Consider the following 25197-nt stretch of genomic DNA (forward strand, 5'->3'; position numbering starts at 1 on the left):
GGGCGGCGGGCGGCGGGCGCTGCGGCGGCGGCTGCGGTGAGGCCGGCGGCGGGGCCGGGCCGCGCGCCATGGAGGCCCCGGGCGCCGGCTTCGCGTGCCCGCTGCCCCCTGGCATCGCGTCCGTCACCTACGTGTTCGTCTACAGCCCGAGCGGTCCCGGCGGCCCCGGCGGCCCCGGTCCCGTGCCCGGCCCTGGCCCGGCGCCCCCCGCGGCCCCCGCGCCGCCGCCCCGGGGCCCGAAGCGGAAACTTTACAGCGCTGTCCCCGGCCGCAAGTTCATCGCCGTGAAGGCGCACAGCCCGCAGGGCGAGGGCGAGATCCCGCTGCACCGCGGCGAGGCCGTGAAGGGTGAGGGGGCGCGGGGGGCGCGGTCGCGGGGGGGCGCGGCGCGGGGCCTCCTGGGGTTCGCGGGCGCCACTCTGGGGTGCCCGGCCCGGCTTCCCGGCGACCGTGGAGGGGCTGATGCCATTTTGGGTGTCTGTTATTAGGGGTGTCCCTGGGAACTCTGAGTCGCCGTGGTCATTATGGGTTGCATCTGCCACTGGGGATTCCTTGTGTCGCTGTGAAGGGCTCTGTCAGGGAGGGGTGTCTGTCTTTATGGGGTTCCTGTCGTGGGTCCCTCTCCATCCTCTGTCATTTTGGGTTTTCCGTGTCACAACAGAAGCTCCTCTCGTCATGGGGGTGTTTCTGTGTCATGCTCGGGGCTGGTGGTGGTGGGGTTCTCTGTGTTCGTAGGACCTTATCCTATTACAGAGCTTCCTTGAATTATGGGGTTCCTGTGTCACTTCTGGGACTTTTTTCATTGGAAACGCTTGTGATATGTGGGAATTCTCTGCCATTCTGGGGGTATCTGTGACAGTTAATGTGGGTGTCTGTGATGAGGGGGTCCTGTGCCATGACAAGCTCCTTGCATTACGAGGGTCTCTGTCATCACTGGGGTCCTCACCTCATGAGCGCTCTCTGCCCGTGGAGCCTAAGAAAGACACAGTTGCGAGGGTCAGCTCTCCATGGCCCATCATGTGGCCTAATCCCCTGGCCGCAGCACAATGACCCTGAGCTCTTGGCCGTGACCCCTGGGGTGGGCGACAGAGCAAGGTTGGTTGGGGGTTGGTTGAAGAGGTGGGAGGAGAGGGGTCAGCTGGGAGGGCAGGAGTAGGATTGTGGCCCCTGCCTCTGCCTCCTGTCCCCCCCCTCGAGTGTGTCCATCTGTGCGTCTCTCTGTCCCCCACATGCCCATCCTGTGCTGTGCCCATCTGTTCTTTTCTGTCTTCTGTGTGGATCCCAAAATTTTCCCAGGGAAAAAGACAGGAGGATGAAGGAAGGGACGGGAAGGGAAGGAGAGACGTGAAGGGTGGGTGGGCAGAGCCTGAGACCGAGGAGGTGGAGGTGGGGCTGGTGGTGCTGGTGGGAGAGGTGTGGCCCTCCGGCCGCCCTCCTCCGCCCTGACAGCCCGTCTGGCTTCTGTCCCTCCAGTGCTCAGCATTGGGGAGGGCGGTTTTTGGGAGGGGACCGTGAAAGGCCGCACAGGCTGGTTCCCGGCTGACTGCGTGGAGGAGGTGCAGATGAGACAGTATGACACGCGGCACGGTGAGTGACCCCTACGTCCCCTGGGTGGCCCCTGAGGGTGCCGCCCCTTCCAGCTTCCCGTTGGTCTTGCTTGGAGGCAGATCCTCATTGTATACACAGAGAAAAGACTAGAACAAACTCAAACACACGTTCGAAGTAGGTGCAAACTCGTGTACATGACAGACACGGCACGCGTTCACCCCATAATTACTTACCAACACACACGTGTGCATCTGGATCCTGGACAGCTGTGGAGACACGTGTGACGTGCGCGCCCATGGGACGCACACGTATGAACGTGCACCAGTCTGTGATCCCACATGTGGCTCTCAGTGACCACAACCCTTCCCAGACACGGTTCTCGCAGAAATGCTGGGTGCTTGGAGTGTGTGATTGCCGTGTGGCTGGCAGACAAGTAAAGAGGTCAGTATGAGAAAAGAGGCATCTTTCCAAAGTGGACAGATTGTCCAAGTGGGCAGTGCCGGGAGGCCTGGGCCAGCCAAAAGGAAATGAGGCCAGTTGGGCCCAGAGGGGCTGTCATGGGTGCCCTGGGGCCAGGATGGTCTGAGGGCAGCAGGTGGGGGATGGCTGCATCCTTAGCCTGCAGGAAGGACGTGAGGGCAAAGGCCGTGGCTCCTGGGGCTGGTGAGCAGCCTCGGTCCAACCCTGCTCACCACCTGAACCTCCAGGAAGGACCCCTCTGGGAGTTGGGATCTGAGGTGGTCCTGCCGGTGGAAAGGAGCGGGGTCCTTTCAAGACCCCAGCCAGGGCTGACTGCGCACCCAGGAGGCCCCTCGACCCGCAGGTATTATTTCTGGCCCTGAGAGCTGGTGGGACAAGGGAGCCCCCTCCTGAATGGTGGCTAGGTGGTGGTCACTAGTGGTGTGTCTGGACCCAGGGTGCATTCCTCTGTCTTTCTGCACATGAAGGGCTCAGAGCCAGGGTTGCTGTGCTCCCTTATCCTGGGTTGTGGGTTTCCCCAGGGGAGCCCACCCCTGTGTGGCCTGGACCCCTGCCCTGGGTGGAGCGTGGCAGAGCCCAGGGAAGCAGGAGTGTGGCCGCTGACCCACTCCTGAGCAGGAGCCTTTATTATAAATTATTTATTTATTTTTATTGGAGTATAATTGCTTCACAGTGGAGCCTTTACTCTCATACCTGGCTGTTCACACCGCCTCACCCTGACGGCTCTCCTTGCGGCTGGGAGCCTGGGAGGGACACGACATCCTGTATTCTGCCCATCGTGGGCAGGTGGGGTGGTATGTTGAGGTGGGGAGTGGTTTCGGAAGTTTGGGCTCTGGTGCCAACTGGACAGGAGAGGGGAGGGGAAGGAGGGGCCTCGAGACCTGCGTAGGGAGTGGGTCCTGTGCGCCCCTATAGGGTGGGCAATAAAGGTTCTGGTCTGAGAGCTCTGTGGGTCCAGGGGCAGTTGGAGCTGAATCTGAGGCTGGGGAGGAAGGAAGGGAGGTCTGGACTGGAGTTGGAATTTGAGAACAGCCCATGTTTGTTAGGTGTTTGACATGCGCTGGACCCTGTGTTGGGAGCTGGGGTCACAGGGGCTGGCTCTCTGCCTAGCGAGGGGCAGGCGGGCACACTGCATGGCTGTGACAGGCGTGAGCACAGGGGCCTCCCTGGGTCGGTCTGAAGGAGTCCGGGAGCCTTTAAAGCAGAGGTGTTGTTTGAGCTAAGCCTTGAAGGATCGCTAGGACCATCTAGGTGGTCAGCATGGTGGGGGTGGGGGCAGAGCCTGTTGGCCAGGGCACGGCCTGTTGGCCAGGGCACGGCATGGCCTTCTAGACCTACACGTGCTGGCACCCCGTGTGCTCCAAGCAGTGTCAGGATGCCTGGCTGGGTTTTAAGCTCTCTTACATCTAAGAGTTCACTGACTCGTCCCGGCGTGCCTGGGAGGTGGGGACAGTTGTTGTTAGTTCATCTCTAGGAGGGTTCTGTCCCGCAGCCCAGGGAGCAGTCTTGTTTGCAGTGTAGGCAGTGGGCTGCAGGGTCTGTGCTGTAGCTGCCACGCTTCATGGGCTCTGGCTGAGCGAACCTGTGTGTTGAGGGGCGGGTGGCAGGGCTGGAGTGGGGAGTGTGAGGGCTGGTCCCGCGTCCTGGGACCAGGGGCTAAAGTTTGTGGCGGTGTCGCAGGAGGAGTCTGGGGGGCGCTGTCCTGATCGTGCTGGTCATTTAGGATTAGGGTGATGGCCCAGGCAGGGCAAAGCAGGGAGACGGAGACGGGATGGGCAGGGCTGGACTGGAGTCATAGAGAAGGGAGACGACACAGAGCAACCTGTTGAAGGAGCTATAGGCCTCCGGGCAGTGGTGGGGCTCCTAGACAGGGGTGGCTCTGGGATTTGTCATCTGAAAGTGTCAGAAGGTACCTGGGTAGATGGGAGCGTTTCATGGACGGGCAGGGAGACAGGCCTGCGGGGACTGCCTGCTGGGAGGGGGTGGGAATAACCTCTGTCCTTACCTGCAGGCCCGGCCGCCAGCTGCTCTGGGCAGAGTCTCTGATCTGGGACCCAGGGGCTGAGTTCTGCCAGAGGCGAGAGGGCAGCCCAGGAACAGGAACCTGCTTCCAACAGGCCCAGATCCAAAGAAAGATCTGTTTCTGAGACTGGAGCAGGGACAGAGAAGGGACTTAGAGGCCAAGGAGGGGATACTGCCAACACGTGTGGGCCAGGCCGATGCCCTGGGTCAGCAGAGAGCAAGGCTCCCACGGCACCCATCTGGGTGAAAGGAGCAGTTGCAAGCAGGGAGAGTTGAGCTCTGAGGGGAGGGAGTGGGGAGGCGGCCCTGGGCATCCGGGAGGCTGGCATAGAACACCAAAGCTATGGCTCTGGCTGGCATCCTCCCTCCTCCTCCTTTCTTTCCAGTACTGGGGGTGGGGGGGGGTATGCTGTGTGTTTTCATTTGCGTTATGTAATAATTTGTGTTTGGTCGATAAATATAAAAATAGGAGTCCAGTGATCTGCAGAGGGTCATTTTTGGGGAGGAGTCCTTCTGCAGGCAGGCACTGTGAACGTTTCCGAAGTTGGGTCAGCGTGGAGAAGGGTGTGGTGGAGGTGAGGAGAGGCCTGGCCTGCTCTGGCTTTGGGGACGGCAGGGTGGTGGGTGCAGGTGTGCTGCAGAGGGAGGAGAGGGTGTGAGCACTGGGGACGGTGCCAGTGAGATCAGACTATAGGCCATCAGAACCTAGGGGGCCCCTCCAAGGTGAACCTAGGGGGCCCCTCCAAGGTGAACCTAGGGGGCCCCTCCAAGGTGAATTTTCCTGCTTTATAAGGAGAGGGCCAAAAGGGACTGTCGAACATACTGAGAATCACACAAGTTAGTGGCAGGGTTCTGAAATCCAGATCAATACTTTTCCTGATACCTGTGTCTTCTGATGTTAACAGGAGCTCTTCTTTCCATCCAGCCACTGCTCCATCTACTCTTTTTTTAAAAATTTTTAATTTTTGGCTGCGTTGCGTCTTCGTTGCTGCACGCAGGCTTCCTCTAGTCGCGGCGAGCAGGGGCTACTCTTTGTTGAGGTGCACGGGCTTCTCGTTGCGGTGGCTTCTCTTGTTGCGGAGCGTGGGCTCTAGGCACGTGGGCTTCAGTAGTTGCAGCATGTGAGCTCAGTAGTTGCGGCGCATGGGCTCTAGGGCACGCAGGCTTCAGTAGTGTGGCTCGCGGGCTCAGTAGTTGTGGCTCATGGGCCCTAGAGCACAGGCTCAGTAGTTATGGCGCACAGGCTTAGTTGCTCTGCAGCATGTGGGATCTTCCTGGGCCAGGGATCGAACCTGTGTCCCCTGCGTTGGCAGGTGGATTCTTAACCACTGCTCCACCAGGGAAGTCCCTCCGTCTACTATTTTTTTAAAAATTAATTAAGTTTTGGCTGTGCTGGGTCTTTGTTGCTGCGTGCGGGCTTTCTCTAGTTGCGGCGAGCGGGGACTACTCTTCGTTGCAGTGTGCGGGCTTCTCATCGCGGTGGCTTCTCTTGTTGTGGAGCACGGGCTCTAGGCTTCAGTAGTTGTGGCTCGCGGGCTCTAGAGCTCAGGCTCAGTAGTTGTGGCGCATGGGCTTAGTTGCTTCGCGGCATGTGGGATCTTCCCAGACCAGGGATCGAACCCGTGTCCCCTGCATTGGCACGCGGATTCTTAACCACTGTGCCACCAGGGAAGTCCCCTCTGTCTACTCTTACATCCATCTATGCTTTCACTCACCCACCCATCCTGTCATCCATCAAGCCACCTAGCAGACCCAGTCCACCCATCCCCTCCTTCCATCCATCCCCCCACCTCCCTACCCTGCTCTCTTTCCCTCCATCCACTTATATATACATTTACCTTTTGATCCATCCTTCTGTCTACCTCTTGTTCCATCCATCCTTCCATCCATCCACCCCCCCCCCACCCAGCCAGTTGTCCACCTGTCTGTCCTTCCAGTTGGCATTTGGAACGCCTGTTGTGTGCCAGGTGCTGTGCTTGGTGCTAGGATCACAGAAACAACTGCGACATGGTCCTTACCCTCAGGAGCTTACAGTTAGTGGAGACAGTCGTCAGAATCATAGGTCCCCTCTCGGGCCTCCTTTCCTGCTCTCTCTCCTGCTCCCTCCGCCCCAGCTGCCCAGGCTGTTCACTGTCCCAGAAAGCCTTTACCCACACGGAGGGCTGCTCCCTTACGTCCTCGTGCCTTTGTTCACCTCTCCCTTCCTGGAGGCCTTCACGTGACCACCTAGAATTGCAGCGCCCCAAACGGCTTCCTTTTTTCTTACTGCTTACCAGCATTCCACACGTTCTGTGTGTACCTGTTTCTCGTCTCCTCTCTCTCTTCATCTGTACAGTTTAGCCTGTAAACTCCGCAGGGTAGGGGGGCTTCGTTCTGTTCTCTGCTCCATTCTTGGAGCCTGGTACGTAGTAGGAGCTCAGTACGTACTTGTTGAATGAATAAATTGATCTTGAGGAATGCTAAGCTGGTAGAGAAGGGGGGAGGAGCTGAGGGGTGAAATTACAGGTGGTGGTGGAGCTGGAGACAGAGGTGCTGGGGGCTGGGGGCCAGGAGTGGGTGCGAGGGTACCAGAGAATCCAGTGTACGTGTACAGGCAGCTGGAGAAGTAAGCCTGGAGCAGGGAGGGTCGTGACTGGAGGTGCGGACTGGAACCTGCAGGCTTGCAGGACATCAGCGAGGCCGAGGGTGGGGCAGCTCTGCAGTGGCTGTGAGGGACTCTGAGATCAAGAGTACAGACGGGGATAAAGCTCTGTGGGATGCAGTGACAGCAGGATAGGGGGACCTAGCCCCCCATACATGGAGGTGGCGTCTGGAGCAAAGGACCCCATGGGGGTGAGCGTCTCTGTGGTGAGGGGTACGTTGAAGACACAGGGCCACCTCAGTGCCAGTTCACAGGGGTATGTAGCGTGACACTTGCGCATGACTGGGGGTCATGCACACACAGACATGCACACGTATGAGCACAGCACCTGCACATGACTGCAGGTCACAGAGACACGCCTGTATGAACACAGCACTTACACGTGACTCCAGGCCACACGTGTGCGTGCGCAACCTTCTCTGCCCTTAGTTTGGGGGCTTGCTGACTCTCTCTGTGCTTGCCCTGGCCCTGTCCGGTCTGCTGTGTGCAGCCACTCAGGAGAAAGATGAGCCACAGCTCCTGCCCCCGTCTGGACCCTGACCCCTAGAGGCAAGAGTTCCTGCATGGTCCCCTCAGCCTTCTCACCTAGGACCGCTGGGCCCAGGACCCCAGGATTTGGACCCCCCACTTCCATGTGGGCACTACCATGCCAGGGGCGTGTGCGTGAGCGTGCGTGCCTGCGTGTGCGTGTGTGTGTGCGCGCGCGTGACGGGCGTGGTTCAGGGGGCGGTTCACGCCACGTGGAGGATGAGACCCTCTGTCAGCTCCTGAACCTCCCCTCAGAAACCCGGGAGGACCGGACGAAGCGACTTTTCCGCCACTACACGGTGGGCTCCTATGACAGCCTCTCTGCACACAGGTACAGGTGGGGCAGGTGGGCAGGCGGGTGAGGGTGGGCACGCGTGCGATGGAGCGTCAGATGTGGAGGGAGGCCTCCCGGGTGAGTCCAAGGACAGCTCCCAGGGTGGGCTGTGTCCGTGCCCGTGGGATCCTGTCTGGGGCACGTGCCTTCCCGGCAGGGTTCTCCTCACCTTTCTGTTTTCCTCTGTCAGCGATTATGTCATTGACGACAAGGTGGCTGTCCTGCAGAAACGGGACCACGAAGGCTTTGGTTTTGTGCTCCGGGGGGCCAAAGGTAATGGAGCGGGGTACCCGGCTGGCAAGGGCTGTGCACCACTCGGGGTGTCTTCTGTGTCCTGCCTCTGCTCCTCTCCTCTGCTCTCCTCCTGCCGTGCCCCTGCCCCCCTTTCTTCTCCCCCACCCGCTTCCTCTCCCTGCTGTGACTCTGTATTCTTGGTTTGGGATGTTGGTAGGAGGCAGCGGGTCCTTTCCCTCATTGGTTCCCAGGATCTCTGCTGTGCGTGTCTAATGGAGCGGGGGCCTTTCTGGTGGGGTGAGTGGCGGGGGCGGGGGGGGGGTCTCTCAGAGGGGTGTGTCCTGGATTCCCGGGCTGGCTCTTCTCGCGCTGGGCAGCCCCCGCCTGCCGCCCCCCCGGCCCAGGTCGTTCGTGGGAGGTTGCTGTGTGGCAGCCACCTCCACCTGGACCCTGCTGGCAGGACGCCGTCCTTATTGCCCTCTTCCCGTCCCACAGCAGAGACCCCCATCGAGGAGTTCACGCCCACGCCGGCCTTCCCAGCGCTTCAGTATCTCGAGTCGGTGGACGTGGAGGGCGTGGCCTGGAGGGCCGGGCTGCGCACGGGGGACTTCCTAATCGAGGTGAGGCTCGTCCTTCCCTGTGTGGCCCTGTGGGGTGCTGGCCTCTGTCCGAGCCCGAGGAGGACTCACCTGGATGGCCCCCGGGCCCTGACTGTCCCAGGTGAATGGAGTGAACGTGGTGAAGGTCGGGCACAAGCAGGTGGTGGCTCTGATCCGCCAGGGCGGGAACCGCCTCGTCATGAAGGTGGTGTCAGTGACAAGGAAGCCTGAAGAAGATGGGGCTCGGCGCAGAGGTGAGGGCTCGGGCTTCGGACCTCTGTGCCCAGTCTCCCTGCTCTGTCCCCTGACCTTAGACCTTTGACCCCAGGCCCATGCTCCTCTCATCACCCCCGGTCCCAGACTGCTGACTGCTGACGTCAGAGGCCTGAACCTAGGCGAACGCCCACGTGCGCCGCCTGGGTGCCAATCCCCGATGTTAGACAGCCAACCCTCTCCCGGCCTCTGACCCCAGGTTGCCCTCCTAAGATCCCTGCCCCCTCCTTCCCGGCGCCCCCCAGCCCCTGGCATGGAAGAGCCCTCCTTCCCGACGCTGCCAGCAGCTGCCTGGAGGCCGGGGTTGCCATAGCAACTGTGAGGTTGACGCTGCCGCTGCCGCTTATTGTCGGAGGGAAGGGGGAGGCGGCACCTGAGGGAAGAGGAAAAGCGTCTTCTCCCCGCGCCAACGTCGCGGCACAGCCTGGGCCCAGGAGGCTTTGCTGGCCGGGTCTAGCCCAGCCCAGGCCCTGGCTTGGCTGACCACACCCTGGTCCCCCGAGGGGCAGCGGCCTCCAGGCCTGGTGGGGGGGGCGGGCGCTGGAGCAGCAGGAGCCCGCCTGCCGGGAGACCCCTCCCAGCCCCCACCCCATGACTCTGCCCTCGAAGCCTTCCACGTGGGCCCTCGGGCTGAGGCTGGCCAGCACTGTGACCCCCCTGGGGCCCTCGACCACTGCCTGAGGCCCTGGCTGCCCTGGCCCAGCCCGGCCTTCAGCACCCCCTGAGCTCCCAGCGCCATGAAGAAGTTTGCATCCAGCCGCAGCCTGAACAAGATCCTGGCGCAGTGTGACTCGTCCTCGCGGGAGTACGAGGAGATCCAAGCGGTGGAGCGCAGGTGGCACCTGCACCTGGCCACGCCGCGCTGCCTGCTGCTGGACAGGAGGTCCAAGGCCTCCCTCTTCTTTGCAGCCCCGCCGCCCCCTAAGAGGGCCCCCAGTACCACGCTGACCCTGCGCTCCAAGTCCATGACGGCGGAGCTTGAGGAGCTTGGTGAGTGGCAGGGCAGGCGGTGGGCAGATAGCCCAGGGCAGGGGCCCAGGTCAGGGGAGCTGGGCCAAAGCCAGGCAGAGACAGAGGGGAGGGAGGACCGAGAGGTGGATGTATGGACAGGTTAGAGGTAAATGGGTGGGTGCTGAAGTGGTGGGGGAATTGGGTGTCTGTGGGCTGAAAAGGGAGCTGACGTGTGGATGGATCGAGGGCTGAGGGGCAGGGTGACAGGGCTGGGGATAGACAGTGGGACCACCATGTCTGGCGGTGGGGAATCAGGCCCTGGCTCACCAGTGTGTTTGCATGCGTGTGCGCATGCAGCCCCTGGTCCTCCACACCTCCAGTATGACTTTACGTCTTCATTTCATCCAAGTGAGGAAAGGGGACCTGACCTTTGCTCCCGGCTCTACCAGGCACTAGCTGTGTGGTCTTCGCATTTCCTGTACCCTCTCAGCACCCGTTCACACATCAGTTAAGCAGGGCTCAGTAGAGTGAGCTGCCGACCTCACGGGGCCGTTGTGAACATTGCTGGTATGGTGATGGGACAGGTCCTCGTAAGTTGCAGGAGGCAAACAAGAGTGTGTTGAGGCTTTGATGGGTATGTGGAGGGCACGATTCCAGGGTGACCACCAGCAGCCTCATCGTGGGTGTGTCTCGATATATGTGACTGTTAATAGCCTCATCATTGGCATGTTCAGATATACATGACCGTGTCCTGACATACGTGACAGTTAATAATGGTTATGCCCTGACTTACACGACCATGAACATCTTTATCGTGGCATGTCCCAATGCACATGACTGTTAACGTGCTCGATCCTTCTATAACCTGAACCCAATTCGAGTCCCAGACTTTGCTCTTGTTCCAGCCATAGAAGGACCCCTGACTCTGGTCGTGTGCTGAGCTCTAACCCAGTTGTGGGCACAGGAAGGGCCCTGATCCTGGTTCTAGACTGAGCCCCAACCCTGGCTTCAGGCTTGGTTCTGCCCCAGCCATAGAAGGAACCCTTACCTGTCCCCTAAAATTATTTCTGACCTCCCTCATGGACTGATCCCTGACCCTAGACCTTTGCTGAGCCCTTCCCTTCCAAGCAGGTACTCTTTTTTTTTTTTTTTTTTTGTGGTACGCGGGCCTCTCACTGCTGTGGCCTCTCCCGTTGCGGAGCACAGGCTCCGGACGCGCAGGCTCAGCGGCCATGGCTCACGGGCCCGGCCGCTCTGCGGCATGTGGGATCCTCCCGGACCGGGGCACGAACCCGCGTCCCCTGCATCGGCAGGCGGACTGTCAACCACTGCGCCACCAGGGAAGCCCTGAGCAGGTACTCTTGACTGCAGTTTAGTTTGGTGTGGAGGACAGCCACCAAGATAGATTAGGCTGATGTGGTCAGGACCTTCTCCCCATAAATATTCTGAATAAAGTAAAACTCTAAAAATACACAGCCATCTCAAAACAAAAGAAGAGGAATTTCCCAGTTCTCGAAAATGAAGAGAGAAATCAGAGCCAAGGGAGTGAGAGGAAGCAGATGCTCCCATAGTCCATGAGGGCTTGGGACCGATACAGATCCTACGGGCAGGGCACTGGGGCTCTGATACCCCCACAAAGCCAAGAGATGGGGGAAAGTAGAGCCAAGCCCAGGACTTGGAATTAGCATCAGAAGAACTGGGAACCGTAGAATGCTATGAAAGAGACAAAACAAGGTGTTTAAATCCAAAGTTTGAGAGAAATAACAGAACTCATAATGAAAGAACAACACAGTGGGGGGGAGAAATAAGGATAAGCAGATTTTAAAAGGATTCCTAAAGAAATGTTATTGAAACAAAAATAGAGCCCCTGAGATTTTAAAAATCCGTGCCTGGGAAACAATATGGTAGACCCACCTGAAGGAAGAAACTATGAATTAAAAGATAAATCTGAGGAAACTACCCGAAGTTCAGCACAGCAAGATAAGGAGATGCAAAATATCAAAGAGTAGACAAAAAATATGGAGGACAGCTGAGAAAAATCCCAGCCTAAATAGAGTCCCAGAGGGAAAGAGTTAAAAGATTGGGGAAGAGGCAATATTTGAAGAGTAAATGGCTAAGACTTTTCTAAAATTGAACGAGGACATGAGACTCCAGTTTGCAGGAGTGTAAGTCTGAAGCAATGAAGTAAAAACAAAGCTACCCCTAGACCTGTCATAGTAAAATTTCACAACACCATAGACGAAAAGAAGAACCTGAATTGCCAGAGAATGATGACTTAGAAAGGAACAGGGGTCAGACTGACAGCGGAGGTCTGATCAGCAGATGCTAGAAGACAGCGGAACGGTAACTTCAAAGTCTTGGGTCAGAATGCCTTTGCACCTGGAATTCTATGCCTAGTAACCTCGCTCATTCAAGAGTAAGGCAGAGAAGCTCCGGGCCCCGGGGTCACAAGGGTGCAAGGCTAGTCATGGGGAGCTGACCCACTGCACTGACTGAAGATCCAAACTGGTCAATAAACCAATACCAGTAGGCAGCTGGGTCTGGCTAGACCCCACACCAGGCTCTGGTGGGTGGTTCCTGGGAGTCTCTTGCCAGAGGCCGTCACGTGGCCACGTTCAGCTGCACGTTCAGAAAGAGGTGCTTGGGCAGCCTGAGGTCTGTCATCCAGGGACCCAGGGACTCTGCGCTGCAGAAACAGAAGATTTGCCTTCTGCTCTCTGGGCTGCTTCTGTGGGCAGAGACCAGTGGGTGGAAGAAGAGCCTCCTTCCTCTCTGGCCTGGGTGTCCCCTCTGTTGCCTTGTGACAGGGTTGCTCCACAGACCCCTGTCTTCCAGAGGGAGGGGGCTCACTCTTGCGGCCCGAGGTCAGCATCCTTTTCACCAGCTTTTCCTGAGCAGAGTCTGGGGGAGGGTGAAGGGACAGCCTACCGCAGAGCCTCCATCCACACTGCTGAGTGAGCGGGTCACAGCTTTTGTTGAACTGGACCCAGGCCCTTCCCGTGGCTCTGTTCAGAGGAAACACACAGGAAACCCACTCCTGCCCCTGGACGACAGCTGTCCTGGGAAGCCAGTCCACCTGCCGGCCTTCTGTAGACACACGTGGTCTGAGGAAGCCAGGCCAGCATCAGGGTTTTCCCAGGTGCCTCAGCGATCATCCCATGATCCAGTGCTTGTGCTTTTACGGGACAGAAGGAAGGCCCGTGGGTTCGTTGCCAGCATGAACGTGTCAGTTTTATGTCACGATATCGAGGGCTGACAGGGCCCTTTAGTGTCTGGCTATTGAGAAGATGACCTGAACACCTGGGAAGAAAGGAAAACATGAGGCGACAGAAAAGCAGGTGGCAAGGATGGGGCTCACGCAAGGTGGCTCCCTGTGGCTTGGAGGGCCCTGCAGGGGGAAGAGGAAGGGAAGGTATATCCTGCCCCCTGGGGGGGCACTGGTGTCCCCAGAAAGGAAGGGCTGAGGTGGCTGGCAGAAACGGCATTAAGAGGAGGGGTTGGGTGGGGACTCTCCTGAGAGGGGGAGAGAGGGAGAAGGAGGGAGGGTGGGACCCCTCTAGTGCCCTTCAGCCCTGGGGCCCCTCACACTCAGCAGGTGCTCATTGCATAGCTCGAACCAAGGACGTGCTGGGGCTGCAGAGGTTGCTGGAGGCCCAGGCCAGAGGGGCCCTGATGGGTCCAAGCCCCTCCTGTCCATCCTCTTTCCACTAAGAAATCTGGAACTTCTGGGTTCCTTGTTCTTTCGAGATGAGAATGTCAGGGCAGGTGCCATGCCAGGGTGTGGTCCCTGACTGGCCTTGGTCTGGAAAACACGCTGACTTGCCTGTTGTTGGAAACACACTGCAGGAATGCTTGTGGGTGGCCACTGCACCATTGGTGGCCTCTGAAATGGGTTTTTATGGGGTTTTGCCTTTTTTCTGAACAAACGTTTGATTGAACCAAGTGTGACTTAGCTGTGTGTCCACACAGGTGTGTGCATATCTGTGTGTGTGTGGACATACACAAGCACGTGTGAGTGTGTGTGCATGTGTGTGTGTGTGCGTGCGTGCGCATGCATGCGCACAAGCATTGTCCCTGCTTGTGGTTGTTCCCACCTTGAGTTTCACGTACTGACTTGGTATTTGGGTCGATTTGCCACCCGCGATCTGACCAGGGTATAGGCCAGGGGTGGTGGGGGTCTGGGAGATCCTGGCTGTCGGGAGGGAAGGGATGGGCTAGGAGGCGGTGGGAGTGGGGAGTGGGGCCCGGGTGCCGAGGGACGAGTCCTGCCTCTCACCCCGTTTACTCTGTTTCTCGATTCCAAGCCTCCATTCGGAGAAGGAAAGGGGGTGAGTCATCTGCTGCGCTCGGGGCCCAGCTTTGCCTGACCCTTGGCTGCGGAAGTGCTTGTGTGTGAGGGGCTCCTGTTCGAGTCAGGGGGTCTGGGAGCCTGGGTTGCACCCTCCTGTTGGCCTTCTCCGTGGGGGGGGCTGCTGGGGGCACAGTGGAAGGACCTGGGAAGGGTCAGATGGGCCTGGGATGGTGAGTGTGGCCACAATCCTCGGGGGCTCGAGTGAGCTGGGGGCAGCGGTGTGAGGGCCATGGGGGCTGCTGAGGCAGAGCTGGAAAGGCGTCCCAGTGGAGGCCACAGCGCGTGCCACAGCCCGGAGCAGAGGTGGGAAGGGTCCAGAGGGCCCAGCTGTGGAGCTCGCTTGGGGAACAAGGTGACCGGGCTGGTGGGGGCAGGGGTCAGGTGCTCAGCCCCAGCCCGTGCCGCTTCTCTCTGCTTGTTTCCTGGGGCTCCTGTGCCTGGTGTGTGGGTCCCGCCTCTGTGCTTAGCCCTTTAGGAGTGGGAATCTGGGCCCCAGAGCTGCTGACTTGACCACCCCGCGCCTCCCGTCAGACCTCCCACCCTGGATCCTTTGAAGCTCCTTCCTGGATGTCCTGGATGTCCAGCCTGGCTCCGTGAGGCACAGCAGCCAGGCGGGGACAGTCTGGGCCTGGGCGCTGAGGTCCAGGGTCTGGTGGGGTCTATGGCCTGGCCTTTGCCAGCCGGCTGCACCTCACGTGGAGCCTGGAGCCTCCTTCTGCTGCACAGGAGTCCGTGCCAAGCAGGGGCCTGAGGTGGCTTTGTGGCCCCAGGCGTGTGTGTTCACTCGTTTGTCTTTGTGCCTGGTGCCCGCCCACCCCTCACTCCGGGATCCACTGGGCCTTCCCTGTGCCAGGGACACACTTGCCCATCTGTCTGAGCCCAGGTTCCCCGTGTGACCTGCGATCTCACCCTCTGAATTCTCCCGTCACCCTTGCCCCGGTCCCAGGTGAAATGCTTTCCCTTTTCAGGGTCTTTTCAGGTATAAAACAGATGACTAGGTCTCCTCTGGGGACACTTTTCTTCACACCTTTGAGGCAGACACACAAGCTATTTCTGGAATGTTTTGGTTCTTTCCTCAGCTCATTAGCGGGGCTCCCAGGGTGCTCTGCTGTGGCCTGTGTGCTTCTTCCAGTCGTAGGGGAAGTGACTGGCGATTCGTCGCCCCCGCAGGCCCCTCATCCCTGCTTGGGTCCTGGTTCAAACAGCTGCATCCCCAGCTGCGTCCCTGACACATAGCGACCCTGACAGCCAGTGTAGTGCCCCAGACCTGGTTCCTAATGGGCTTCATTTCTTTTGTTAAGTATCTAAAGTCATTTATTTAAGAATATAGTTTTCTCATTTTGTTGGGGATTGGTGTCAACCTCACCAGCTTGTAGTTTGCAGAATTCTTGATGCTTTTCCTTTTGAAAATAAGTCTCGTCTGGCCTCAGCACCATGGCCCCATGGCCAACAATATTCGCTTTGCTAATAACTTCATGTGCACACTGCTCTGGGTCTCTGAGCTTGAGTGCTTCCGGACCTAGAGACGCAGCCCCTAAATCCACAGCTCGGGTGAGCGTGCGCCCCGTGTGGCCCACGGAAATATCTTCTCTCCGCTCATGTCTTTATGTCTGTGGTTTCCGGATAATCTGGTTGTTAAGTCTGACCTCTTACTTATCGGATCTATGATCTGGGGCAACTTATCTCTCCCAGAGCTTCAGATTCTTCTTGGGTAAAATGGGGGCAATAGTGATCCCTTCTGCCTGTGGTGGTTGCAGCATGAGAGGGGCCACATAAACCTCTTCTAACTCTGGAAATCCCCACGGACTTAGCAAATGGTGATCATGGTGATTTCAGCTTCCAAAGGGCAATTACTTACCTCATTACAGAAGCAAACAGGAAGGCCCCTCTAACAGCCAGCCCCTGTCTGCACCTGGTGGCGCTGGGAGCTGTGCACAGGCCAAGCGAGCTGGTCTGTAGATGGAGCGTGTTTCGCTGGTCACTCGTAGCATTTGTTGAACTCTCTTGTATTTGGGGACCAGGCTGGACGCGCCAGGCACAGCTGTAGCACTTCTGCCGTATGTGCTAATTCTCACAACAGACACTGAAGCAGGTACCTTTCTTAATGCCTGTTATCAGATCAGGAAATCAAGTCACAAAGAGATTAGGTCAGAACAGTCAGTATACAGGATGGGTCTGGGTTGGGTCGGGTACTGTACATCTCGGAGGAGTTTATTTCCTTCCCCACAGCAATGACTGAGCAGTGCTGGGAGGAGGTGTCAGGGCTGACCACAGTTCTCCAAGGGGGGCACTTGGGGCATAAAAGGACTAAGTGTAACCAGATGCGTGGTCCTCTATGGTTGGCACAGCTCCTAAGAGTCTGGAAGGGCTCAGGGATTTCGAGGCTGAGTGATGGGTGGGCTGCGGTGGGGCTCCTGGATGAGAGGGGCAGTGTGGCGGCCAGGTGCACGTGGGAGCTGCCCCAGCCCCTGCTGTGTCCCGTGTGCTGGCCCTAAGCGGGCCCTCCCCAGTCATCCGTCCACAGCTGATAGGTTTCAGACACAAGCGTTTAACAAAATCTCCGAGTCACTCGCTAATCAAAAGCACCACCTTCAGAAACATTCCGCAGCTTTAAGAAAAACAAGCAAACAGTTTTTCTTTTCCAACGGATTTGAAGAGCGCCGCCCGAGGGCACCTGGTTCAGGCTCAGCCCTGGGCTTGTCCTTCCCGCTCCTGGCTTCTGGGGCTGCTTTCTAAGGGGCCGGTGGAAGCCCCCCCAGCACTGCCCCTCCCAGTGTCCTCTTCTCTGCACCCCCCGCCCTTGGCGGGGCTGCCTTTCGGGGGTTGTGGGTTCTGTGGCCTCCTGGCCTGCATGCAGCTATTTCTTAGGTCTCTAGCCTCGGGCAGTGAGCCCGCCCCGCCCCCCATGGTTCTGGCTTTATACATATTCTCTGTGGGCAGCGACTGTGCAGCAGGTCTGTTCTGGGGCGACAGCCTATCTTTTGGTGCAGTGGCGGTACAGGCAGGCGAGGAATGCCACGTGCTAGGGAGAAGAATGAAAGGGCAAAGGGAAATGGGGAAATTCAGGAGGTCTCTGGGCTGTAAACAGTCCCGCCCCCTGCCTGGTTCTCTCCCTAATGGTCAGCCAGGCTTTTCCTGGAGTGGGGTTCGCGGGGTCCCCTGGGGCCTCCCTGAGGACGGAGGGGCCAGGCTGGAGCAGGGTCTGGGTTCTGGTGTGTGAGGGGCTTGGATGGGATACAAGTTGTGGGGCCTCCTGTCTTGTTTCTGGATTGTGTGCCTTGGGGAGGGAGGGGCCGAGGTGGGCGGGGCCCCAGTGGCCTCTGTCAGCAGCCCCGGGAGGACCAGCCAGGATGCGTGAGTGGGGCTGCAGGGGGCTGTAGCGGGTTCAAGGTCCCTGTGGCTGAGACGGCACCTCCTTGGCTGTGCAGAGAAGCTGGACGAGATCCTGGCAGCTGCCACGGAGCCGGCGCTGAGGCCAGACATCGCGGATGCTGACTCAAGAGCTGCCACCGTCAAACAGCGGCCCACCAGTCGGAGGATCACCCCTGCCGAGATCAGCGTAAGCCAGCCTGGCAGCTGGGGGCGCTGGGGGATGGGTGGGGCACGGGGTCAGAGTGCCATGGCCCCTACTGGGTGTTTGTGCATTGTGGAGGGTGAGGGTCCATCATTTGGACTCCACTCTCCAGGGGTGGGGGTGAAGGACCCCATAGCGTCTCCCGAAGACACCTGGGGCCATCAGCCCTCAGAACAGCCACAGTCCAGCTCGTGCTGAGCTCTCACTCTTCTGGCGCCTCCCGCCTTAGGCAGGTTCTGTGCCACCTAGAGCAAGGACCCCAGCCGTGCTGAGGCCACAACATGGTGTCGCTGTCCCCCCCGCCCACTCCTCTCACTTGGCACCTTCTGGGCTGCTCCCGCAGCCTCACCTCGGCCATACCCAGGACCCCTGACTGCTCTGGCCCGTCTGCATCACCCCTGCCCAGTGCTGCCTATGCCTGTGGGCCCGCAGCCATGCCCCTGTTCCTTGGAGGCAGGGCCTGGGCCTGGCTTCTGGGTCAGACACCATGGGAATTAGCACTGTTGGAATTAGCACATGGGGTGTCTGATCTCAGGCTTGGGAGGAGGATGGGTGGGGCTGGATGGGCAGCTGGGGACCCCAGTGCTCTGGAGCCTCCATATACCCCCACCCCCTCCAACTCTCACAGTCACTGTTTGAGCGCCAGGGCCTCCCAGGCCCAGAGAAGCTGCCAGGCTCCCTGCGGAAGGGGATTCCACGGACCAAATCTGTAGGTATGGCTGGGCTGGGAGCTGCATGGGGCTGGAGGACTGGGGCGGGGGCTGGAGTGCGTGCGGGGCTGGAGGACCCTGTCTCTCCCCACCTTTCGACTGAGGTTTCCGGTTTCTCTCTGAGTCCTGTCTCTCCCTGGCCCCAACCCAGGAATCTCATTTTTTGTGGACGTATATGGATATGCGTGTGGGGTGTCAGCCCTTCCCCCAACCCAGAGATACTTTGCTGAAAGATACCCTTGAGGCTTCTCGCCATCTGTCACCCCCTGCCAGTGGGCACCCCCGTCTGTACTTCCCACGGACACCAGCATCCCTGTCCCTGGGTCTTCCATATCCTACCTGGCTGTGCCCCCTCCAGCCCGAGTACCTGTCACATTTCTGATGCTAAGCTACCCTCCCCTTGAATCTGCCCTCTCCCCTCCCCCCGGCACCCCAGTTATTGCTCTGTATCTCTCCTCTCCTTCACAGCCAGTTTTCTCCGGAAGTCACCCATATTTGCTGTCTTCCATTCCCTGCCTGCCTCTCGGCCTTTTAGGGAATTGTCCATACCTGAAACTGTTCTCACCAGGGTCACCAGTGGTTTCCAGGGCGTTCCTCCCAGTGGACACATTTGATTTTGCTGCTCCCTCCTCCATGGAATTTTCCTACCCAGGGCTTCTAAGACAACACTTAACTGGTTTTGCCCTCAGTTCTCAGGCTGGACCTGTTCAGTGCCCGTCGTTCCCCTGCAAGATGTGGGTCTTTCTCGAGGCTATGTCCTTAGCCTCTTTGCCTTCTGCACCTGTCTCCTTGGGGCCTCATCACATCTCACCCTTGGCCATCTCCTCTCTTGTTGACCCCAGGCTGGGTCATCTAATAAGCCCCACCCACTGCTCCTCCCTTACCTGCCCACCTGTCCATCCATCCACCTACAGACATGTCCAGTTGTCTGTCCATCTGTTCACCCACTGACCTTTCCACTCGTGCATCCATTTGTCCCTGTGTACCCCACCGCTCTGTGTTCTACACACACTGGTTCATTTAGTACTTACAGGAACCCTGCTGAGGTAACACCATCAGCACCTCTGGATTATAGATGAGAAAACCGAGGCAAAGAGGTAAAATGACTTGCCCAAGGTCACACAGCTGCCTTACCTGTCTTCTATTCACTCATCTGGCCAGTTTCTGCAAACCCAATCCCTCATTCACCCCAGGACCCCAGCTGATTGATGCACACTCTAGGCTGATGCTGGGCAGGGTCTGGGGCTCAGTTGGAGGAGGTGACGTGTCTGCAGACAGCTCAGCTCAGCAGTTACATGGGGGGTGCAAAGCACATTTACTAGGGAGCACCAACCATGCTTGGGTGTCAAGAAAGGCCGGGCATGTGTGTGTGTGTTTGGGCTCAGACATGCCAGATACTTTGCTGAGTGGGGGTTTCTGAGAGATAATGGCATGAATTGCTGACAGTAGTGGTCCTTCAGAGACCGCTATGGGTCATTTCTGTAGGTAGGAGGGTGGGGGAGAGGACACATGAGACTGCAGCTGCTTTGGAGCCAAGAGGCACTCCCCCCTCACCTCCCTGGCCTAAGCCCTGGGCATCCTCTGTGGTTTCCTCCTTATTCTCTGCCTCCCTGGACAAATTAGGGATGGCCGGCTTCCTCACCGTCCTTGCAGCCTTACCTGGCCAGGCCTCAGTGTCTTGTGCCTCAGCGTCTGGAGACCACAGCTTTGGTCTCCTCTTGACCTCCTGCCCCAGCTTCACCCTCTAGTCCATCCCTCTGGCCACAGGGGGCTTTCTGCACAAGATACCACCTCACATCCCTAGAGTTGGTCCTCTGTGGGCTCTGCCTTGCCTTGGGGCCCTGAGGCCTAGCCCCAGCCCCCTCCTGCTTCATCTAGGGACCTTTGTCTCTGCCTCCCTCTGAGTGACATCTACCAGGACTGGCTGTTCTCCACCTGCCCTCATCTGCCTGGATGGCCTGTCCCTCAGCCCCACCCAGTCTCAGTACTGACCACCACAGGTCCGCATCTAAGTGCCTGTCCTTCAGGCTGTAAGCCTCAGTGGAGACTGCCAGCTGGTCCCTGCTCACCCTCCTGGACCCTCCTGTGCTCGGTCCATGGGTGGCTCATCTTTAATCCCCCTTGCCCTAGCCTGCCGCCTGTCACCTACTTGAACGCTGGCTGAGGTGTCAGACTCCGGGACTCCTACCCCTTGTCCTGGCTACATGGCCCTGGGCACACATCTCAAGCCTCGAAACCTCAGGGTTGAGGTTCGCACAGAGGGCTGTACTCACAGACTGAGTACTGAGTAACTGCTCACGGTGATAGTAGATGCAGGTCCTGCACCTTGAGGCTGGTGCGCAGAAAGTGCTGGAGAAATGCTCACGGCTGTTACTTGGATTCCCACTTTCATCACAAGGAAAGTGACTTGTCTTTACCCTGGGTCAGAACGTGGCATGCTGACCCTCCGGTGTGTTCCAGGTGCAGTAGCTTGTCCCACGTGGCTCCATCTCACGCACAAGCTTGTGGGTGTTGAGCTGCTGCGCAAGAAATGCAGCAGGGAGGAGACCCAGGCCGGACCTGGCACGGAATCTGTGTCCAGCAGTGGGGGTGGAAGCCTGGCCTAATGATGTTGATGACGGCGACGACCTCAGCCACCTTCCTGGGGGCGCTGCTGGGGGCTCAGCCCTGTGCTATGAGCTTTGAATGGCTTCACTCCGCGCTTCCGTGGGAGGGCGCAGGTCTCCAGAGATGAGGAAACTGAAGCGCCAAGAGGTTAAGAGGCATCAGACAAGAAGTGGCAGGGCTGGAGCTCAAGCCTTCTCTCACACGAAAGCTCCCGCATGCGCCACGCCCCTTGCTGAGCCCTTACGCAGGACACATGCGAACAGTGCCGGGTGGGAGGCCTGCTGAGCACTGTGGTGGCCAAAGGAGGAGGTGGTCAGGAACAGGCAGGCTGCATCGTCGTGAGTTCATAAAAATGGGACCAAGCCCAGAGTGAGGCCAGGTGTAGATTCCCAAAGACTCGTTCCAGAGACCTGTGTGTCAGCACTGAGGAGCCACCCCTCCACTGTCCTTGCATCGGGCTGCCTTACACCTGCAGCCTAACCGAACACACCTGCAGCACAGGTGTACGCATTGTGTACACGGGAACACTCGGGAGGCCCTGCCCTGTCCTAGCTGGGCGGCGGGACAGTGGGGGCTCTGAGCGCTCCAGCCCTGACCCCGCACAGGTCCTAATGACAAGCTGAGTGCGGCAGGAAGTAGGGTTCACTTTCAGTCCATGTTGTCCAAGAGAGAACTGGGGCGTAGAGGGGCTCAGGGCCTGGCCTGGGGTCACACAGCCCATAAGGAGTGAAACTAAAATACGTGTCAGGTGCTCAGCCTGCCATTCCACTGCCGCCCGCCCTCCCTCCTGCCCAGCCTTTCTGAATTTCCGCCACTAGGGCTATGGCAGTGACCTCCTGGCAGCCTCCCCCAGTCCAGTGCCCGTCGGTCTCTGGGGTAGAGCCTTTCAGGACTTCTCTTTACAAAGCCTTCCTCACCTGGGCATCGGCTCTCTCCCCGGCCACAGCCCTGCTGCCCCCTTGTCCACAGCGCGTCACTCCCGCTTGGGAGAGTTCCCGCTCATTTCTGACCATCTCCCTTCTTCCCGCCTCTCGTTGCCACCAGGGCCTCCCAGTGACACCTGCTTGTTCCACTGCTGGTGGTTCTGAGATGAGGCCTTGCGCAGTCTTGTGTGCGAAGGCCTGTGCCAGCCACCTCCTGGCCCTTCTCTGCAGTTCTGTCCCCACGACTGGGGGTGGGGGTGGGGCTGCCCCTGCCCTCCTGCGGTGTTGACCTTGGGCTCTCTCCAACCTGAGGAGGCAGAATTTGGGTCTTCTGTCACAGCCTCCGCTGGGGGGCCCTCCTCTCCGCTATGTCTGAACGGATACCTCTCCCCAGTCTCCGCAGGAGCCCTCCCAACCCGGCGGGGACGAGCCCAGACTGGGGATCTTGCTTAGATCCCCTGCTCTGGGATCCCCGTGTCTACCCCTGATCTCATACTAGCGCCCACGCCCACCCTGACTCCGTCCTCTGGCTGGCGGCCAGCACCGCCCGCGGATTAAGAAGGCGCCTTGGCGTCCGGGACCTTGGCTGCCCTGGGGTGGGGGTGGGGTGGGGGCGGGGCCGGCCTCTGCGGACGGGGAGGGCGGGCGCCTGGGTCGGGAGGGGCCTCCTCGAAGGCCCCTGGCTCCTGGGCCGGGCTCACCGGGGCCCCTCTGTCCGCAGGGGAAGATGAGAAGCTGGCGTCCTTGCTGGAGGGGCGCTTCCCGAGGAGCACGTCGATGCAGGATTCAGTGCGCGAGGGCCGAGGTATCCCGCCCCCGCCGCAGACCGCACCGCCGCCCCCGCCCGCACCCTACTACTTCGACTCCGGGCCGCCCCCCGCCTTCTCGCCGCCGCCTCCGCCGGGCCGCGCCTATGACACCGTGCGCTCCAGCTTCAAACCCGGTCTGGAGGCGCGCCTGGGCGCGGGCGCCCCGGGCCTGTATGATCCTGGCGCGGCCCTGGGGCCGCTGCCCTACCCGGAACGGCAGAAGCGCGCGCGGTCCATGATCATCCTTCAGGACTCGGCGCCCGAGGCAGGCGACGTCCCCCGGCCCCCGCCAGCGGCCACTCCGCCGGAGCGCCCGAAGCGTCGGCCGCGGCCGCCCGGCCCCGACAGCCCTTACGCCAACCTCGGCGCCTTCAGCGCCAGCCTCTTCGCGCCGTCCAAACCTCAGCGCCGCAAAAGCCCGCTGGTGAAGCAGCTGCAGGTGGAGGATGCGCAGGAGCGCGCGGCCCTGGCCGTGGGTAGCCCTGGCCCGGCGGGCGGCAGCTTCGCCCGGGAGCCCTCCCCGACACACCGCGGGCCTCGGCCGAGCGGCCTCGACTACAGCCCCGGAGACGGCCCCGGGCTCGCGTTCGGCGGCCCGGCCCCAGGCAAGGACCGGCGGCTGGAGGAGCGGCGGCGCTCCACCGTCTTCCTGTCTGTCGGAGCCGTCGAGAGCAGCCCTCCTAGCGCAGATATGCCCTCCCTGCAGCCCTCCCGCTCCATTGACGAGCGCCTGCTGGGGGCCGGCGCCACCACCGGCCGTGACCTCCTGCTGCCCTCCCCTGTCTCCGCTCTGAAGCCATTGGTCAGCAGCTCGAGCCTTGGGCCTTCGGGCTCCACCTTCATCCACCCGCTCACCGGCAAACCCCTGGACCCCAGCTCACCCCTGGCCCTTGCCCTGGCTGCCCGGGAGCGGGCTCTGGCCTCCCAGGCGCCCTCCCGCTCCCCCACACCTGTGCACAGCCCTGACACCGACCGCCCTGGGCCCTTGTTTGTGGATGTGCAGGCTCGTGACACTGAGCGAGGGCCCCTGGCCTCCCCAGCCTTCTCCCCCAGGAGCCCCGCCTGGGTTCCTGTGCCTGCTCGCAGGGAAGCCGAGAAAGCTCCCCGGGAGGAGCGGAAGTCACCGGAGGACAAGAAGTCCATGATCCTCAGCGTCCTGGACACATCCCTGCAGCGGCCAGCCGGCCTCATCGTCGTGCACGCCACCAGCAATGGGCAGGAGCCCGGTGGGCTGGGGGCCGGAGAGGAGCGCCCGGGCACCCCAGAGCTGGCCCCGGCCCCCACGCAGTCGGCCGTGGTGGCAGAGCCCCTGCCTAGCCCCCGGGCCCAGCCCCCTGGCAGTACCCCGACAGACCCCGGGCTGGGCCAGGGCAGCTCAGAGGAGGAGCCAGAGCTGGTATTCGCCGTGAACCTGCCGCCGGCCCAGCTGTCCTCCAGCGATGAGGAGACCAGAGAGGAGCTGGCCCGCATCGGACTCGTGCCGCCTCCTGAAGAGTTTGCCAATGGGGTCCTGCTGGCCACCCCACTCCCTGGCCCAGGTCCCTCGCCCGCCACGCTGCCAGGCCCGGCCTCAGGGAAGCCGAGCAGCGAGCCGCCCCCTGCCCCCGAGTCCGCAGCGGATTCGGGGGTGGAGGAGGCTGACACGCGCAGCTCCAGCGACCCCCACCTGGAGACCACGAGCACCATCTCCACAGTGTCCAGCATGTCCACCCTGAGCTCGGAGAGTGGGGAACTCACCGACACCCACACGTCCTTCGCCGATGGACATACTTTTCTACTCGAGAAGCCACCAGTGCCTCCCAAGCCCAAGCTCAAGTCCCCGCTGGGGAAGGGGCCGGTGACTTTCAGGGACCCGCTGCTGAAGCAGTCCTCGGACAGCGAGCTCATGGCCCAGCAGCATCATGCCGCCTCCGCCGGGCTGGCCTCCGCTGCCGGGCCTGCTCGCCCTCGCTACCTCTTCCAGAGAAGGTCCAAGCTGTGGGGGGACCCCGTGGAGAGCCGGGGGCTCCCCGGGCCCGAAGACGACAAGCCAACTGTGATCAGTGAGCTCAGCTCCCGCCTGCAACAGCTGAACAAAGACACCCGCTCCCTGGGGGAGGAGCCAGTTGGCGGCCTGGGCGGCCTGCTGGACCCCGCCAAGAAGTCGCCCATCGCGGCAGCTCGGTGAGCAGGGCGGTGTGGGGAGGGTCCTGTCCCCTGTCCATGCCCACCCCGTTCTTCCTCTTGTCCTTCCACGGTTCCCTCTGTTCCTCCTCCACAGCCCGTGCTGTCCCCTCCCTCACCTGTCCGTGGCACCCATCCCTGTGCTTCTCCCGTCCACATCTCTGTCCTTTATCTGGCCTTGCTTTACCTGTCTGAGACCAAAGGCTCTTTCAGCGATCTGAAATATCAGGGGTTCTGTTCTCTCTGTCCCTGTCGGTGCTGGCAGGGGGAGCTGGGCACCCACCGGAGACCCAGGCTGGCCATGAACGCCTTCACAGCCCTCCTGGAGGCTCCTTGCCGCGGGGTCCCTGCGCTCTCACTCTCACACCTGACGTAGCTGCCTCTGCTACCATCAAGGGTCGTTCTCTGGTCCACACTCAAGGTGCAGCTCTCCCCCACCCCCACCCCAGC

At 60.2% G+C, this 25197-nt stretch overlaps 1 protein-coding gene across 3 annotated transcripts in view; it reads left to right on the forward strand.

Annotated features, from left to right (window-relative positions):
* SHANK3 (SH3 and multiple ankyrin repeat domains 3) overlaps window positions 1-25197 on the forward strand; it is a 50801-nt gene that overhangs the window by 15422 nt on the left and 10182 nt on the right. For all 3 annotated transcript variants that reach the window (XM_027108170.1, XM_027108171.1, XM_027108172.1), the window contains 10 exons: window positions 146-348; window positions 1474-1587; window positions 7475-7550; window positions 7744-7826; window positions 8283-8407; window positions 8508-8640; window positions 9569-9649; window positions 17390-17520; window positions 18164-18248; window positions 22497-24747. In XM_027108170.1, coding sequence (XP_026963971.1) covers window positions 146-348; window positions 1474-1587; window positions 7475-7550; window positions 7744-7826; window positions 8283-8407; window positions 8508-8640; window positions 9569-9649; window positions 17390-17520; window positions 18164-18248; window positions 22497-24747 — 3282 coding nt within the window. The remainder of the gene's footprint in view (window positions 1-145; window positions 349-1473; window positions 1588-7474; window positions 7551-7743; window positions 7827-8282; window positions 8408-8507; window positions 8641-9568; window positions 9650-17389; window positions 17521-18163; window positions 18249-22496; window positions 24748-25197) is intronic.

The sequence above is a fragment of the Aethalodelphis obliquidens genome, unplaced genomic scaffold (assembly GCF_003676395.1).
Source record: "Aethalodelphis obliquidens isolate GAN/ISIS:26980383/991018 unplaced genomic scaffold, ASM367639v1 scaffold8, whole genome shotgun sequence".
Lineage (NCBI taxonomy): Eukaryota > Metazoa > Chordata > Mammalia > Artiodactyla > Delphinidae > Aethalodelphis > Aethalodelphis obliquidens.